Source organism: Salvelinus fontinalis, chromosome 15 (genome assembly GCF_029448725.1).
Source record: "Salvelinus fontinalis isolate EN_2023a chromosome 15, ASM2944872v1, whole genome shotgun sequence".
In the NCBI taxonomy this organism is placed as follows: Eukaryota; Metazoa; Chordata; class Actinopteri; order Salmoniformes; family Salmonidae; genus Salvelinus; species Salvelinus fontinalis.
Genome location: NC_074679.1, coordinates 4224748 through 4243638, shown reverse-complemented (window position 1 = coordinate 4243638; position 18891 = coordinate 4224748). Strand labels below are relative to the sequence as shown.

General features: G+C 47.2%; 2 protein-coding genes across 2 annotated transcripts in view; both read left to right on the top strand.

Annotated features, from left to right (window-relative positions):
- The first annotated feature begins 1696 nt into the window (after positions 1 to 1696).
- med6 (mediator complex subunit 6) lies at positions 1697 to 7275 on the top strand. The gene is made up of 8 exons (XM_055862469.1): positions 1697 to 1803; positions 2278 to 2440; positions 3020 to 3111; positions 4254 to 4336; positions 4660 to 4768; positions 5476 to 5594; positions 5756 to 5783; positions 6011 to 7275. The coding sequence occupies exons 1-8, from the start codon at positions 1782 to 1784 to the stop codon at positions 6136 to 6138; spliced, it is 744 nt and encodes a 247-aa protein (XP_055718444.1). The 5' UTR covers positions 1697 to 1781; the 3' UTR covers positions 6139 to 7275.
- A 587-nt stretch (positions 7276 to 7862) lies between these two features.
- The window catches only part of pcnx1 (pecanex 1), a 172667-nt gene continuing 161638 nt past the window's right edge, over positions 7863 to 18891 (top strand). The window contains exons 1-2 of the mRNA XM_055862468.1: positions 7863 to 8395; positions 13316 to 13530. Of these exons, the coding sequence (XP_055718443.1) occupies positions 8243 to 8395; positions 13316 to 13530 (368 nt within the window). The 5' untranslated portion in view covers positions 7863 to 8242. The remainder of the gene's footprint in view (positions 8396 to 13315; positions 13531 to 18891) is intronic.

The following is an 18891-nucleotide window of genomic DNA, read 5'->3' as shown; positions in this document are numbered from 1 at the left end:
GTCTACTATTCAGTACCACAACCAGACAGTTATTTAGTCTATAGGTCTACTATTCAGCACCCAGTTATTTAGTCTATAGGTCTACTATTCAGCACCCAGTTATTTAGTCTATAGGTCTACTATTCAGCACCACATCCAGACAGTTATTTAGTCTATAGGTCTACTATTCAGCACCACAACCAGACAGTTATTTAGTCTATAGGTCTACTATTCAGCACCACATCCAGACAGTTATCTAGTCTATAGGTCTACTATTCAGCACCACAACCAGACAGTTATTTAGTCTATAGGTCTACTATTCAGTTCCACAACCAGACAGTTATTTAGTCTATAGGTCTACTATTCAGCACCCAGTTATTTAGTCTATAGGTCTACTATTCAGCACCCAGTTATTTAGTCTATAGGTCTACTATTCAGCACCACAACCAGACAGGTATTTAGTCTATAGGTCTACTATTCAGCACCACAACCAGACAGGTATTTAGTCTATAGGTCTACTATTCAGCACCACACCCAGACAGCAAATAACTATCCCGAATAGACACTGACCACTGCAGTTGTTTGGGTGTGTCTAGAAGTTTCAACCGAGTTAAAGTTGAAGCAAGTGTCACTCTGACACTGACCCATACTCTCTGACTTGCACCCCACTGAGGTATGTACAGCCAGCCCAGGGTATCCCAGCTCTGACACTGACGCAGCCCGTGTTTGCTTCCCCAATGGCACCCTATCACCTATTTAGTGCACTACTTTTGACCAGGGCCCTATATGCTCTGGTCAAATGTAGTGCACTATGTAAGGACATAATCCTACTCAGATAGCAGCATATCAACAAAGTTAATAGCAAGGACATTATTTGTAGGTTGTAGACCTGGCAATTAATCCCCCAATCCCTTTTCATTAAGTTCTCTCTTGCTCTTTTGATCATATTATTCCACTACATCATTCATAATAAGTCCATTTGATCTCTCTTCCAGTGGCCTAATGAATTGATCATTTTGCATCTGTCTATGTCAGCTATCAGCTCACCATCTGGGTAAGGGGGGAGGGGGGGGGCATGTTGCTTTGGCTGGTGAGTTTCCCCACAAACTGGTGGTAACAAAAATTGCTAGTGGTTAATCTTTGATAAAAATAGGCTGACTGCTGAAATCATTAACTCTCTCTCTCTGTGTGTGTCTGTTTGTCTCTCACGTGGCTAATATATCCTGAAAACATTAGACTACTGAATTGTAAATAATTGCAAAGAAGTGTAAAGATAACCTTGCATTGACCTATGCAACCATACATACAATCTTAGTTTACACTCCCTACGTCCTCAAGAAATGGAGGAGACGCATATTCTGACGGGGTCTCGTGGTTTTGTCTAGAAACTGTACTTTTCGTAGCAGGTTTAGGAGAACTTACGCAGCAGGTTAGGATAATTAACGTAGCAGATTGGGAGAATTAGGTTAAGGTTAGGGAAAGCGTTACGGTTAGATACAATGAAAACAACTTTTGATGTCAATTAGACAAAAAGCTGTATTTATGCTGTGTTCAAAACAACTGGAAACTCGGAAAATACGAGGTCACATCATGACGTCAGTGATCTTCAGGTCGGCGCTCAAGAGGCCCGAGTTCCCGAGTTGGATTACAGCTCAAACTCATTTTCCCCAGTTGGTTCTCGTTTTTTTCCCGAGTTCCCAGTTGTTTTGAACGCGGCATTAGACCTGACCGGGCATCACGCTGCTGACTACGTCATCCACCAGCGACAGGTGCTTCTGTGCGACATTTGTTTACAGTACACGATGGCGTCGGTGGATTTGAGAGGTAGCGAAGTGTTTCTTTCATTCATTGAAAAGTAATGTATTCTGTGTCCGATTGAAAATTGAAGAAATAGTCATGAACACTAATGTATCTCTCACGATTTCTGAGAATTAAAATAAATAGCTTTCAGGAACATAATTTGCTTGACAGCACAAAGCTGTGGCTCAGTTGGTAGAGCATGGCGCTTGCAACGCCAGGGTTGTGGGTTCAATTCCCACGGGGGGACCAGGATGAATATGTATGAACTTTCCAATTTGTAAGTCGCTCTGGATAAGAGCGTCTGCTAAATGACTTAAATGTAAATGTAAAGCTAGCTAGTTTAACTGACGCGTTAGCTTAGCAAGACAGCTAACGATCTGTTTACCAAACTAATCAGCAGGTTTTCATCAAAACAAATGTGCACGTTATACCTACACGTTTACCCTTATTCTTGTAATAAAACGTGTAACTCCATTCGTTACCTGCTGCTCCTTCTAGACAACAACCTCCTGGGGATATCGTGGGTTGATAGTGGCTGGGTGCCCATCCTCAACCCTGGCAATGTGCTGGACTATTTCTCCGAGCGGAGTAATCCGTTCTACGACCGCACCTGTAACAACGAGGTGGTGAAGATGCAGCGGCTCACTCTGGAACATCTCAAGTAACGTTAAGGGTTTCTTTTGTTATTGGCTTTGAATATGGCTGACATACTGGCTATTAGCTGGTTTCCAGTGTAAGGGGAAAGGAGGATACCTAGTCAGATGTTCAACTGAATGTATTCAACTGGAATGTGTCTTTTGCATTTAACCCCTCTGAATCAGGGGGGGGGGGGCTGCTTTAATTGACATCCACATCTTCTGCGCCATTGGGAACAGTGGGTTAACTGTCTTGCTCAGGAGCAGAACGACAGATTTTTAACTTGTCAGCTCGGGGATTCGATCCAGCCACCTTCCGGTTACTGGTCCAACGCTCTAATCAGTAGGCTACCAGGGGTCGTTTCTTTAAAATAGTGATTTATTAGGCCAACATATTACTCGTTACATCTATTACACTAACACTGCCCCTGACACAGATTAAACCGATTAGTCCCATTGACAGTGTCCATTGAAAATGCTTTTTAGTCCAGGACTAGGTGTAACCTGTATCAGCAAAACCATCTGTCCAGCCCATGGATCATTTTCTGTGAGTGTAATAATATAGTTACTAGCCTAACTGACATACAATGATGTGTCTATTTCAGTCAGATGGTTGGAGTGGAGTACATTCTCCTTCATGCCCAGGAGCCCATCCTCTACATCATCAGGAAACAGCAGAGACAGTCTCCTACTCAGGGTGATCCACAGAGAACACACACCACAGACTCCCGACACACAGAGAACACACACCACAGAGAACACACACCACAGAGAACACACACCACAGAGAACACACACCACAGACTCCCAACACACAGAGAACACACACCACAGAGAACACACACCACAGACTTCCAACACACACAAACACACACACCACAGACTTCCAACACACACAAACACACACAAACACACACCACAGACTTCCAACACACACACCACAGACTTCCGACACACACACACACACACACCACAGACTTCCGACACACACACACACACACACACACGCACCACAGACTTCCAACACACACACCCAGACTTCCAACACACACACCCACCGACTTCCAACACACACACCACAGACTTCCGACACACACACACACACACCACAGACTTCCGACACACACACACACACACACACACACACCACAGACTTCCAACACACACACACACCACCGACTTCCAACACACACACCACAGACTTCCGACACACACACACACACACACACACACACACACACACACACACACACACACACACACACACACACACACACACACACCACAGACTTCCGACACACACACACACACACACAGACTTCCAACACACACACCACAGACTTCCAACACACACACAAACACACACCACAGACTTCCGACACACACACACACAGACTTCCAACACACACACCACAGACTTCCGACACACACACACCACAGACTTCCAACACACACACCACAGACTTCAAACACACACACACACCACAGACTTCCAACACACACAAACACACACCACAGACTTCAAACACACACAAACACACACCACAGACTTCCGACACACACAAATACACACCACAGACTTCCAACACACACACCACAGACTTCAAACACACACACACACCACAGACTTCCAACACACACAAACACACACCACAGACTTCAAACACACACAAACACACACCACAGACTTCCGACACACAAATACACACCACAGACTTCAAACACACACCACAGAAAACACCTTTATTAATACCCTTTGGAAACGTCATCTTCCCATGTCTTTTATTCCAGGCTCTAATTCTATATCCTGTACTCTGTATTGTGTGCTTCTTTCCCCAGTCATCCCTTTGTCTGACTACTACATCATAGCTGGGGTGGTGTATCAGGCCCCTGATCTGGGAACAGTTATTGGATCCAGAGTGGTAAGAGAGAGTTAACCCCCTGGCATTGCCATTACTATGCTATAGTGTTATGACTATGTTGTTATGACTGTTAGTACTATGTTATTACTATGTTATTACTTTGGGTTTTAGACAAGTGTGGAATTATCTTGGTTTATGTTGGGGTCAATTCCATTTCAATTCCAGTCAAGTCAGAAAGTAAATCAAATTTAAAAAGCATTGAAGAGAATTGGAATGTCAGTATCCTTTCTGAATTGAAATGGAATTGATCCCAACCCTGGTTGACATGTGAGTTGATGTCGTCATGTATTGACTGCTGTTATTTCCCCCCCGTCTCCCCACAGCTGTCTGCTGTCCATGGTGTCCAGTCTGCCTTCGATGAGGCCATGTCGTACTGTCGCTATCACCCATCTAAAGGATACTGGTGGCACTTCAAAGACCAGGAGGAGAGAGGTATGTTAGCCAGTGTTGGTGTCAATTCAGGAAGTACACTGAAATTCTCATTCTTTTCAATGAGGAAAATGTGGAATTGTAATTTGGTAAACTCTAACCTTTGGGTGTGGTTGTATTACAGGTGTTACTGTTGGGAATTTATTGGGACGTTGGTTTTCATTCCCGAACAATAAATCATTATTTTTAATGTGTGATGCCTATTAAGCATGTTTCAATAAACCTGGCCTAAGGCAGGTATGAAGTAAATCATTGCTTTCCCATGACTTTGATAATACATGTACTGTATCTAATGTATTTCAACAATTCTCCTCATCAATGGTGTTTACCGTCTGCAACAAGATGGCGTTTGACAAGACATGTCAGCTCTGATTCTAGCTCCTAAGCAACTTTCCTAGTCTAGTCAATTCCATCCTAATAAACTATAGCTGTATATATACTATTCTATCCTACGTATACTAAGTATTCGATCCACATAATGTCTATACACCCCATCACATGTATATATTTATACTCCGGACTCTGACATTGCTCGTTCTAATATTTATAGATTTCTTAATTCCATTATTTTACTTTTAGACGTGTGTATTGTTAGATATTACTGCACTGTTGGAGCTAGGAACACAAGCATTTCACTACACCCACTATAACATCTGCTAAATATGTGTATGCGACCAATACAATGTGTTTTTTTGATTTGATGTCTATAGATGCCAAAGCCAAGCCGAAGTCGAAGAAGAAAGAGGAGCCCAGTTCCCTGTTCCAGAGACAGCGTGTCGACACACTTCTACTCGATTTGAGGTCCAAGTTTCCTCCAACGTTTTATCAGGTATCAGACACACCACCAATCAGTTAGTCATAATTATGGATCACGTTGCTAATATCTCAGCCAATATACATTATACCGATTCATTCAATTCTAACATTGTATTATTGAGGTTCACATTTGGTCATCTATATTCTGTTGTAATTCTTTTTATTTTATTTTAGCCTAAGCCTGGTGAGAAGCCCATCCCAGGTAAGAGTGTACAGCTAATATTGCAGAACCATTTGCTATTATTTTATGATGGGATTTAGACAACAACAACTAAATGATGATGAACATTACTGTTGGAAAAGGTTAGGTCATGTTTTCCGAATCTGGACATTTTGTCATCTTTTCTTTGGTCACGGGAGTCGTGTTATGTCACCTTGTGTCCTGTTTTCGGGTTGCCTGTCTAATCTACTGTATCGATTCTGTTGTAGTGGAGGTGAAGCAGGAACCCCCAGTAGAGCTGGTGAAGCAGGAAGAAAGAGAGCCAGCCACCAAGACCTCTGCTCCAGCTCCCCCCAGCAGCAAACCACCTCCGGAGAAACGAGCCAGGCTACAGTGATGACCGATGGCCACTCCTGTATATATTTCTGATAATGTTCATTCTTCAAAGAAAATAATAAGAGAGGGGGGGGGACCCGCACATTGCTCTTGCCAGTATCACTTTTTGTTAATTCTAGCTTATATGTGAGGCTCTTGGCCTTCGTCATGATGTCCATACTCACATTGGCAAGGCACACAGACAGGACATATGGCACAGGTACCACCCTATCTGACGGAACAATGCGAAGGAAGTGGTTTGTGTCTGACGGAAGGTGTGTGGAAATGGACCTCCATCCTAGTTTCCAGACCATAACAACCTATCATCCTGTTTCTGAAGGGCTTGACAGTCAATTATCATAGACTGGCATTAGGCATTAGGAAAGGCAAATGAATAGTCACAAATGGCACCCTATTCCCTATTATAGTGCACTACTTTTGACCAGGGCCCTTTTCCCTATATAGTGCACTACTTTTGACTAGGGCCTATTAGGGTTCTGGTCAAAAGTAAGTGCACTTTACAGAAAATAGTGTGCCAGGGCCCTGGTCAAAAGTAGTGCACTATATAGGGAATAGGGTCCTGGTCAAAAGTAGTGCACTATATAGGGAATAGGGTGCCGTTTGGGATGCAAACATGAGCAGACGATATGTGTTGTCTGTCCCAGTACCAGACCTCACGGGACATTCCATCCGTGTTCTAGAACTGTCTAGTTACTGACAACATCTTACCATCTCCCCAATACTTCTCTCTGTGATGATGCTAGAGGTCAGAGGTTAAGGACCTGGGTGGATTTACAGTTTGCAGTTTTTTGAGGGTAACATGGAAACAGTGAGATCACCAGTTAATCTCTATGCACTTTTGACATCAGCAGTATCTTACTCCGTCGTGACTGTGGGAGACTTGTTTTTTTTGGGGGGGGGGGGGGGGGGTGTTATCTCTGAAGCATAAATACACATCCACACAATTAATTTTTTCAATATGTAATTGTGTTTTTTTCCCCCCACGTAGTGATCCTAAATCCATTGTGTTTTCCTTCTTTTTTTTTTTGTCATGCTTTTCTGAATATAATAATTTTCAAAAATTATACAGTGACTTGAGTTTGTCATTATTCATCAAAACATGTATTTTAATGTGATTAAATGTATATAATCTATTGTAGCCAGGTGTGGTCAATATAGATTGCTTTGGACATCAGCTATGGGATCCTCCTGAGGTATTGAAGAGCCCTGTAGTTGGACCAATCTCATTTGATGAGAGTCGAGGGGATTATAGTGTCTAGATGATTTAACTTGATGATCAATTCATATATTTGACTAGTAACTTGTAAATCTGTCATGATTGAAAATACAGCAGTGGAAGTTATGCCACAACACGCAGAGTTCTAGAGTGGCACAGCAGTCAAAAGGCACTGCATCTCAGTGCTAGAGGTGTCACTACAGACCGTGGTTCGATTCCAGGCTGTATTACAACCGGACTGTGATTGGGAGTCCCATAGGATGGTGCACAATTGGCCCAGCGTTGTCTGGGTTAGGGTTTGGCCGTCATTGTAAATAAGAATTTGTTCTTAACTGACTTGCCTGGATAAATAAAAATATGGCACACCGAGATTTTATGAAAATCAGTACAGTACCAAAAGGGGGCGCTATTTAGCTAGTGTAATATTGTCTGACCGTTTTCAAACTACCCTCACAGAGTTGTCTTTATTGCTACACTCTTTTTCCATTGACTGTTTATGTGAAGAAGGGTTAGTGCTATCCGGGATCCTTGGGATGTCATTATCCTAAACTCTAACCTTAACCCCTACCTTAACCATAACTCTTACCTTAACCATTTTACATTTCAACTTCAATGGGTAGGGACCATTGCGTAAGGACGTCCCAAGGATACCAGATAGCACGGGCCGAAGAAGAAGCAGCTCGCAGGGCGTGGTGGGATAGGAGACTACTCAGTGGAGGACCGAGTACAGTGCCCCAGCTGACTAGCTGCAGAGAAGATGGCTGCAGTGTGGATTTTCAGGCCAGTGTCTGAAAACACTGCACTGTTGGTAATGTTTCACGACGGCTAGCCTTCGTGTCGCCCCGTTTATTTAGTCGTTTTTTTTTCAAGGAATCGAAGGGGATAAAACATGGGGTCTCAAACTCTACAGATCCTTAGGCAGGGGGTCTGGGCTTCAATCACAGGCGGATGGTACTATGATCCCCATCAAAATACATTTGTCAATGCTCTACACCTCTACCTCTGGCTATTCCTACTATGTTTCCCCTTCACGCTTTACATGGTAAGTCTGTTTAACATTATATCCAATCTCAGCAAAGCAAGTCAAGATCTGGTTTACCGTTAGAGGCTCTTCCCTGGATGTAATGTCATGCTAGCCAAACCGCGGATGCTAATGCTAACAGCTAACCGTTGGCTAGTAAGGTTAGCCAACTAGCTATTTAGCAATCTAGTTAACGTTACGTAGTTAACGTTACCTAGATAACTAGCTAGGTTGCTAGACATTCTTTGTTTGAAATCTAGATGTTTCCCTCGAATAAACTAAATAAATACCAGTTGACGTAACTGTTTGTTCCCTGTTTTTAGGTTCACCGTTATGTTTTGTTGTCAGGTGTGACATTTATTTCACTATCTGTCATTGTTAGCTGACAGATTTACATTGTCCACAAAAAAATCAGATTGAGGGAAATACTTTAAAGCACGACCAGGTTTGACTAACCAATCCCCCGGGCAACAAGTCGTGGCTAATACGTCTCTTGCAGAAAAACAACAAAGATGGCTAATTAATAGAATACAGATATTATGTTAGCTAGCTAGCTACCTTCGCAACCCCCCCAAGCCACATTGACAGCGATCTATCTCAGTCTATTTATTAGCTAACAATGTATGTCTTGTCTCTCGTATACTGGTGGCAAGATCTACCAGGTATTCAAGCTGACCCGTCTTGTCAGCAAGCCAGGACAAAAACAGACTTCTAGGAAATGTTGTCATTAAAAAAACAACGATATTTTGGAATGGTTGGAGAGTAGGATGGATTACAAACTGCTGCACAATCAAATATTCCTGCCCCTCACATCATGTTACTGTAAACACTATCTGCACAACCAAATGTAAATGAGTGATCTTTAAAACAGCATTTTATATGTACCTCACTTTCAATATTGAGGGGCTATAGTTACAGCTGTTTCCAATTTTAAATGTTACTCAATCCAGTTGCTTGGTGTTGTGTAATTAGGCCAGTTCTGTGATTGATTAGCAGGGGTTTTGCTTTGACTCAAGTCAGGATATGTATACCAAGTGCTTTGATTTAACTCAAGATGTTTTTTTTCATTTTATTTATTTATTTCATCTTTATTTAACTTGGCAAGTCACTTAAGAACAAATTCTTATTTACAATGACGGCCTAGGAACAGTAGGTTAACTGCCTTGTTCAGGGGGCAGAACGACAGATTTTTACCTTGTCAGCTCGGGGATTCAATCTAGCAACCTTTCGGTTACTGGCCCAATGCTCTAACTACTAGGTCACTAACCACTACTATCTGCCACCTGTATACCAAGTGCTTTGATTTACCGTAAGTTAGGATGTGTGACAGGGAGGGTATAAATAGTGTGATTTTCTGAATGCTCTGAGAGAGAAAAGAGAGACTGAGCATCACTGGTGTTACCCATAGGCTAATAAATAAATGCACTGACTGAACATAGGTGGCAGGTAGCCTAGTGGTTAGAGTGTAGAGGTGGCAGGTAGCCTAGTGGTTAGAGTGTAGAGGTGGCAGGTAGACTAGTGGTTAGAGTGTAGAGGTGGCAGGTAGCCTAGTGGTTAGAGTGTAGAGGTGGCAGGTAGCCTAGTGGTTAGAGTGTAGAGGTGGCAGGTAGACTAGTGGTTAGAGTGTAGAGGTGGCGGGTAGCCTAGTGGTTAGAGTGTAGAGGTGGCAGGTAGACTAGTGGTTAGAGTGTAGAGGTGGCAGGTAGCCTAGTGGTTAGAGTGTAGAGGTGGCAGGTAGCCTAGCGGTTAGAGTGTAGAGGTGGCAGGTAGCCTAGCGGTTAGAGTGTAGAGGTGGCAGGTAGCCTAGCGGTTAGAGTGTAGAGGTGGCAGGTAGCCTAGTGGTTAGAGTGTAGAGGTGGCAGGTAGCCTAGTGGTTAGAGTGTAGGGGTGGCGGGTAGCCTAGCGGTTAGAGTGTAGAGGTGGCGGGTAGCCTAGCGGTTAGAGTGTAGAGGTGGCAGGTAGCCTAGCGGTTAGAGTGTAGAGGCGGCGGGTAGCCTAGCGGTTAGAGTGTGGAGTTGGCGGGTAGCCTAGCGGTTAGAGTGTGGAGTTGGCGGGTAGCCTAGCGGTTAGAGTGTGGAGTTGGCGGGTAGCCTAGCGGTTAGAGTGTAGAGGTGGCGGGTAGCCTAGCGGTTAGAGTGTGGAGATGGCGGGTAGCCTAGTGGTTAGAGTGTAGAGGTGGCGGGTAGCCTAGTGGTTAGAGTGTAGAGGTGGCGGGTAGCCTAGTGGTTAGAGTGTGGAGGCGGTGGGTAGCCTAGTGGTTAGAGTGTGGAGGCGGCGGGTAGCCTAGTGGTTAGAGTGTAGAGGCGGCGGGTAGCCTAGCGGTTAGAGTGTAGAGGCGGCGGGTAGCCTAGCGGTTAGAGTGTAGAGGCGGCGGGTAGCCTAGCGGTTAGAGTGTAGAGGCGGCGGGTAGCCTAGCGGTTAGAGTGTAGAGGCGGCGGGTAGCCTAGTGGTTAGAGTGTGGAGGCGGCGGGTAGCCTAGTGGTTAGAGTGTAGAGGTGGCGGGTAGCCTAGTGGTTAGAGTGTAGAGTTGGCAGGTAGCCTAGTGGTTAGAGTGTAGAGGTGGCAGGTAGCCTAGCGGTTAGAGTGTAGAGGTGGCAGGTAGCCTAGCGGTTAGAGTGTAGAGGTGGCGGGTAGCCTAGCGGTTAGAGTGTAGAGGTGGCGGGTAGGCTAGCGGTTAGAGTGTGGATGTGGCGGGTAGCCTAGCGGTTAGAGTGTGGAGGTGGCGAGTAGCCTAGCGGTTAGAGTGTAGAGGCGGCGGGTAGCCTAGCGGTTAGAGTGTAGAGGCGGCGGGTAGCCTAGTGGTTAGAGTGTGGAGGCGGTGGGTAGCCTAGCGGTTAGAGTGTGGAGGCGGCGGGTAGCCTAGTGGTTAGAGTGTAGAGGCGGCGGGTAGCCTAGCGGTTAGAGTGTAGAGGCGGCGGGTAGCCTAGCGGTTAGAGTGTAGAGGCGGCGGGTAGCCTAGTGGTTAGAGTGTGGAGGCGGCGGGTAGCCTAGCGGTTAGAGTGTGGAGGTGGCGGGTAGCCTAGCGGTTAGAGTGTAGAGGTGGCAGGTAGCCTAGCGGTTAGAGTGTAGAGGTGGCAGGTAGCCTAGCGGTTAGAGCGTTGGACTAGTAACCGAAAGGTTGCAAGATCGAATCCCCGAGTTGAGAAGGAAAAACATCTGTCTTTCTGTCCCTGAACAAGGCAGTTAAACCCACTGTTCCCCAGAACAAGGCAGTTAACCCACTGTTCCCCTGAACAAGGCAGTTAACCCACTGTTCCCCTGAACAAGGCAGTTAACCCACTGTTCCCCTGAACAAGGCAGTTAACCCACTGTTCCCCTGAACAAGGCAGTTAACCCACTGTTCCCCTGAACAAGGCAGTTAACCCACTGTTCCCCTGAACAAGGCAGTTAACCCACTGTTCCCCTGAACAAGGCAGTTAACCCACTGTTCCCCTGAACAAGGCAGTTAACCCACTGTTCCCCTGAACAAGGCAGTTAACCCACTGTTCCCCTGAACAAGGCAGTTAACCCACTGTTCCCCTGAACAAGGCAGTTAACCCACTGTTCCCCTGAACAAGGCAGTTAACCCACTGTTCCCCTGAACAAGGCAGTTAACCCACTGTTCCCCTGAACAAGGCAGTTAACCCACTGTTCCCCTGAACAAGGCAGTTAACCCACTGTTCCCCTGAACAAGGCAGTTAACCCACTGTTCCCCTGAACAAGGCAGTTAACCCACTGTTCCCCTGAACAAGGCAGTTAACCCACTGTTCCCCTGAACAAGGCAGTTAACCCACTGTTCCCCTGAACAAGGCAGTTAACCCACTGTTCCCCTGAACAAGGCAGTTAACCCACTGTTCCCCTGAACAAGGCAGTTAACCCACTGTTCCCCTGAACAAGGCAGTTAACCCACTGTTCCCCTGAACAAGGCAGTTAACCCACTGTTCCCCTGAACAAGGCAGTTAACCCACTGTTCCCCTGAACAAGGCAGTTAACCCACTGTTCCCCTGAACAAGGCAGTTAACCCACTGTTCCCCTGAACAAGGCAGTTAACCCACTGTTCCCCTGAACAAGGCAGTTAACCCACTGTTCCCCTGAACAAGGCAGTTAACCCACTGTTCCCCTGAACAAGGCAGTTAACCCACTGTTCCCCTGAACAAGGCAGTTAACCCACTGTTCCCCTGAACAAGGCAGTTAACCCACTGTTCCCCTGAACAAGGCAGTTAACCCACTGTTCCCCTGAACAAGGCAGTTAACCCACTGTTCCCCTGAACAAGGCAGTTAACCCACTGTTCCCCTGAACAAGGCAGTTAACCCACTGTTCCCCTGAACAAGGCAGTTAACCCACTGTTCCCCTGAACAAGGCAGTTAACCCACTGTTCCCCTGAACAAGGCAGTTAACCCACTGTTCCCCTGAACAAGGCAGTTAAACCCACTGTTCCCCTGAACAAGGCAGTTAAACCCACTGTTCCCCTGAACAAGGCAGTTAAACCCACCGTTTCCTAGGCCGTCATTGAAAATAAGAATTTGTTCTTAACTGACTTGCCAAGTTAAAAACAACAACATTATGTAATGGGAAAATAGCGGAGGTGGTTCACTATACTGACGTGATGACTCTATTAACCACTATGATGACTAATCACTTTCCACAAGACCTGAAAACTGCTCTCTGAGCTAACACAGTCTTGCAGACAACCCAGGTTGATGATTGGCCAGTTGACACAAAACGCTGACATGGTGAACTCTCATTACTGGAGGGGGGAAAGACTATGTAAATATCACTCTGTCTTTTTAGTTTTTTTTCCCTAAGTTGTATTTGTGTTTATGGGTTCAACTATTGAAAGAAAGCAAACATCAGTCCTTGGATGAACAAACCACGTTTTATTGTAGTTGAATGCATTGCTGTTAAATTGCTCTGCTAAAAAAAAAAGACTAAAATATAAATGTCAAATGTGTGTCTTCCAGGCGCTCCCGCCCACCATGGTGATAGTAGGCATCTACTGTGGTGTGATAGCTGGTATGTTCCTGCTGCTGAAAACTGTGAACTACCGGCTGCATCACGCCCTGGACGAGGGAGAGGTGGTGGAGCACCGAGCCAAGGAGAACGAGAGCAACAGAACCAGCAGTGAGGGGGCCAACGAGGGCAACGCCACACGTCAGGAGGACAGTAATGGACCAGGGTCAGTTATAAGACGTCTTCGTGCTTCCCAGACGGAAAAAAAAAAACCCATCCAAATGAATGACAGACTTCTTGAGTTATCTTAGATGAATTCTATTTTGGGGACTGGCTACGGCGTCTTAAAATGGACAAACAGTACTGTTGCTGCCCACCCCCCCCCCCTCCTCATTTTTTTTTAAGCGAAGGTCTTTTTAGGGAGTATCGTTGGGTTCGTCTAGCCGAGTCCGGCTAGGCGCCAGCTGAACTGGAGCATGCTGACGCCTTTAGTGAGCTCTCCGGTTCAGGGATGATGTTGGTGGGGATATTCTTACTCTAACTTCCACTATCATAAACATATGTTTTTCGATGGCTGAAGCACATTGTTTTCAGAAAATATTTTGTATCACTAAATGGCATACCCCATCTATTCTCTTGTAGGGCTGTAGTTTATTGGATACTAGGGCACCTGACCTTTGACCCTTAACCCTAAAATCAGAGATGAATCATGGATTAAATTTTCTCTGGCGGTGTGAAGTAAGCTAGGTGTTTGTGGGCCAGGGTCAAAGGTTTATCTGTTGTTGTGGATACGGGGACTGAGCAGGTTTCACGTGCATGTTTGCAGTGTAAATCAATTCAGCTAGCAAGCTACCTCTTCACCTCGAGGCCACAGGACCAGTGAGGAAAGGGACTGACTTTCGCAATCAAACTGATTTTTGTTAGTGGAAATAGGCCTAGTTCACATTTTAGCAGGAACGAAAACTAGTGTGTGAGGTCACAGCTTATTAACTTACTGCCCAAACCCCTGTAGAGGGAATCATTCTCACATTCCTGAAGGAGACCAAAGCAGAGCAGCTTGAAGTGGAGAGTGGAGTGAGGAGCAGGATGCTAAGAAATATAATGGAGAAATGAGAGCCCTCCACCACATCAGTGTATTACCCTCCTCCACCACAGCAGTGTATTACCCTCCTCCACAGCAGTGTATTACCCTCCACCACCTCATCAGTGTATTACCCTCCACCACCACAGCAGTGTATTACCCTCCTCCACAGCAGTGTATTACCCTCCTCCACCACAGCAGTGTATTACCCTCCTCCACCACAGCAGTGTATTACCCTCCACCACCACAGCAGTGTATTACCCTCCTCCACCACAGCAGTGTATTACCCTCCACCACAGCAGTGTATTACCCTCCTCCACCACAGCAGTGTATTACCCTCCACCACCACAGCAGTGTATTACCCTCCTCCACAGCAGTGTATTACCCTCCTCCACCACAGCAGTGTATTACCCTCCACCACCACAGCAGTGTATTACCCTCCTCCACCACAGCAGTGTATTACCCTCCACCACCACAGCAGTGTATTACCCTCCTCCACCACAGCAGTGTATTACCCTCCACCACAGCAGTGTATTACCCTCCACCACAGCAGTGTATTACCGTTCCACCACAGCAGTGTATTACCCTCCACCACCACAGCAGTGTATTACCCTCCTCCACCACAGCAGTGTATTACCCTCCACCACCACAGCAGTGTATTACCCTCCTCCACCACAGCAGTGTATTACCCTCCTCCACCACAGCAGTGTATTACCCTCCACCACAGCAGTGTATTACCCTCCTCCACCACAGCAGTGTATTACCGTTCCACCACAGCAGTGTATTACCCTCCACCACCACAGCAGTGTATTACCCTCCTCCACCACAGCAGTGTATTACCCTCCACCACCACAGCAGTGTATTACCCTCCTCCACCACAGCAGTGTATTACCCTCCTCCACCACAGCAGTGTATTACCCTCCTCCACCACAGCAGTGTATCACCCTCCTCCACCACAGCAGTGTATTACCCTCCACCACCACAGCAGTGTATTACCCTCCTCCACCTCAGCAGTGTATTACCCTCCTCCACCACAGCAGTGTATTACCCTCCACCACAGCAGTGTATTACCCTCCACCACCACAGCAGTGTATTACCCTCCTCCACCACAGCAGTGTATTACCCTCCTCCACCACAGCAGTGTATTACCCTCCTCCACCACAGCAGTGTATTACCCTCCACCACCACAGCAGTGTATTACCCTCCTCCACCACAGCAGTGTATTACCCTCCTCCACCACAGCAGTGTATTACCCTCCACCACAGCAGTGTATTACCCTCCTCCACCACAGCAGTGTATTACCCTCCTCCACCACAGCAGTGTATTACCCTCCACCACAGCAGTGTATTACCCTCCTCCACCACAGCAGTGTATTACCCTCCTCCACCACAGCAGTGTATTACCCTCCTCCACCACAGCAGTGTATTACCCTCCTCCACCACAGCAGTGTATTACCCTCCACCACCACAGCAGTGTATTACCCTCCACCACAGCAGTGTATTACCCTCCTCCACCACAGCAGTGTATTACCCTCCACCACCACAGCAGTGTATTACCCTCCACCACAGCAGTGTATTACCCTCCTCCACCACAGCAGTGTATTACCCTCCTCCACCACAGCAGTGTATTACCCTCCTCCACCACAGCAGTGTATTACCCTCCTCCACCACAGCAGTGTATTACCCTCCTCCACCACAGCAGTGTATTACCCTCCACCACCACAGCAGTGTATTACCCTCCTCCACCACAGCAGTGTATTACCCTCCTCCACCACAGCAGTGTATTACCCTCCTCCACAGCAGTGTATTAACCTCCTCCACCACAGCAGTGTATTACCCTCCTCCACCACAGCAGTGTATTACCCTCCTCCACAGCAGTGTATTACCCTCCACCACCACAGCAGTGTATTACCCTCCACCTCAGCAGTGTATTACCCTCCACCACCACAGCAGTGTATTACCCTCCTCCACCTCATCAGTGTATTACCCTCCTCCACCTCATCAGTGTATTACCCTCCTCCACCTCATCAGTGTATTACCCTCCACCACAGCAGTGTATTACCCTCCTCCACCTCATCAGTGTATTACCCTCCTCCACCTCATCAGTGTATTACCCTCCACCTCATCAGTGTATTACCCTCCACCACCTCATCAGTGTATTACCCTCCTCCACCACAGCAGTGTATTACCCTCCTCCACAGCAGTGTATTACCCTCCTCCACCACAGCAGTGTATTACCCTCCTCCACAGCAGTGTATTACCCTCCACCACCACAGCAGTGTATTACCCTCCACCACCACAGCAGTGTATTACCCTCCTCCACCACAGCAGTGTATTACCCTCCTCCACCACAGCAGTGTATTACCCTCCTCCACCACAGCAGTGTATTACCCTCCACCACCACAGCAATGTATTACCCTCCTCCACCACAGCATTGTATTACCCCACACCACAGCAGTGTATTACCCTCCTCCACCACAGCAGTGTATTACCCTCAACCACAGCAGTGTATTACCCTCCTCCACCACAGCAGTGTATTACCCTCCACCACCACAGCAGTGTATTACCCTCCTCCACCACAGCATTGTATTACCCCACACCACAACAGTGTATTACCCTCCTCCACCACAGCAGTGTATTACCCTCAACCACAGCAGTGTATTACCCTCCACCACAGCAGTGTATTACCCTCCACCACCACAGCAGTGTATTACCCTCCACCACCACAGCAGTGTATTACCCTCCACCACCACAGCAGTGTATTACCCTCCACCTCAGCAGTGTATTACCCTCCACCACCACAGCAGTGTATTACCCTCCTCCACCACAGCAGTGTATTACCCTCCACCTCAACAGCAGTGTATTACCCTCCTCCACCACAGCAGTGTATTACCCTCCTCCACCACAGCAGTGTATTACCCTCCTCCACCACAGCAGTGTATTACCCTCCACCACAGCAGTGTATTACCCTCCTCCACCACAGCAGTGTATTACCCTCCTCCACCACAGCAGTGTATTACCCTCCTCCACCACAGCAGTGTATTACCCTCCTCCACCACAGCAGTGTATTACCCTCCTCCACCACAGCAGTGTATTACCCTCCTCCACCACAGCAGTGTATTACCCTCCTCCACCACAGCAGTGTATTACCCTCCACCTCAGCAGTGTATTACCCTCCACCACAGCAGTGTATTACCCTCCACCTCAGCAGTGTATTACCCTCCTCCACCACAGCAGTGTATTACCCTCCACCACCACAGCAGTGTATTACCCTCCACCACCACAGCAGTGTATTACCCTCCACCACCACAGCAGTGTATTACCCTCCACCACCACAGCAGTGTATTACCCTCCACCACCACAGCAGTGTATTACCCTCCACCACCACAGCAGTGTATTACCCTCCACCACCACAGCAGTGTATTACCCTCCACCACAGCAGTGTATTACCCTCCTCCACCACAGCAGTGTATTACCCTCCTCCACCACAGCAGTGTATTACCCTCCACCACCACAGCAGTGTATTACCCTCCACCACCACAGCAGTGTATTACCCTCCACCACCACAGCAGTGTATTACCCTCCACCACCACAGCAGTGTATTACCCTCCACCACCACAGCAGTGTATTACCCTCCACCACCACAGCAGTGTATTACCCTCCACCACCACAGCAGTGTATTACCCTCCACCACCACAGCAGTGTATTACCCTCCTCCACCACAGCAGTGTATTACCCTCCACCTCAGCAGTGTATTACCCTCCACCTCAGCAGTGTATTACCCTCCTCCACCACAGCAGTGTATTACCCTCCTCCACCACAGCAGTGCATTACCCTCCTCCACCACAGCAGTGCATTACCCTCCTCCACCACAGCAGTGTATTACCCTCCTCCACCACAGCAGTGCATTACCCTCCTCCACCACAGCAGTGCATTACCCTCCTCCACCACAGCAGTGTATTACCCTCCTCCACCACAGCAGTGTATTACCCTCCACCTCAGCAGTGTATTACCCTCCTCCACCACAGCAGTGTATTACCCTCCTCCACCTCAGCAGTGTATTACCCTCCTCCACCACAGCAGTGTATTACCCTCCACCACCACAGCAGTGTATTACCCTCCTCCACCACAGCAGTGTATTACCCTCCTCCACCACAGCAGTGTATTACCCTCCTCCACCACAGCAGTGTATTACCCTCCTCCACCACAGCAGTGTATTACCCTCCTCCACCACAGCAGTGTATTACCCTCCTCCACCACAGCAGTGCATTACCCTCCTCCACCACAGCAGTGTATTACCCTCCTCCACCACAGCAGTGTATTACCCTCCTCCACCACAGCAGTGTATTACCCTCCTCCACCACAGCAGTGTATTACCCTCCTCCACCTCAGCAGTGTATTACCCTCCTCCACCACAGCAGTGTATTACCCTCCTCCACCACAGCAGTGTATTACCCTCCTCCACAGCAGTAGCTGAGTTAGTGGGCCTGTCATTTGCTAAAATAGT

Bases quoted from the DNA above. Each gene is read 5' to 3' on its own strand.
- med6 (XM_055862469.1), top strand. From the start codon at position 1,782: ATGGCGTCGGTGGATTTGAGAG. The intron at 4,769-5,475 runs GTATGTTAGCCA...TGATGTCTATAG, and splicing joins CAAAGACCAGGAGGAGAGAG to ATGCCAAAGCCAAGCCGAAG. The intron at 5,595-5,755 runs GTATCAGACACA...ATTTTATTTTAG, and splicing joins TTCCTCCAACGTTTTATCAG to CCTAAGCCTGGTGAGAAGCC.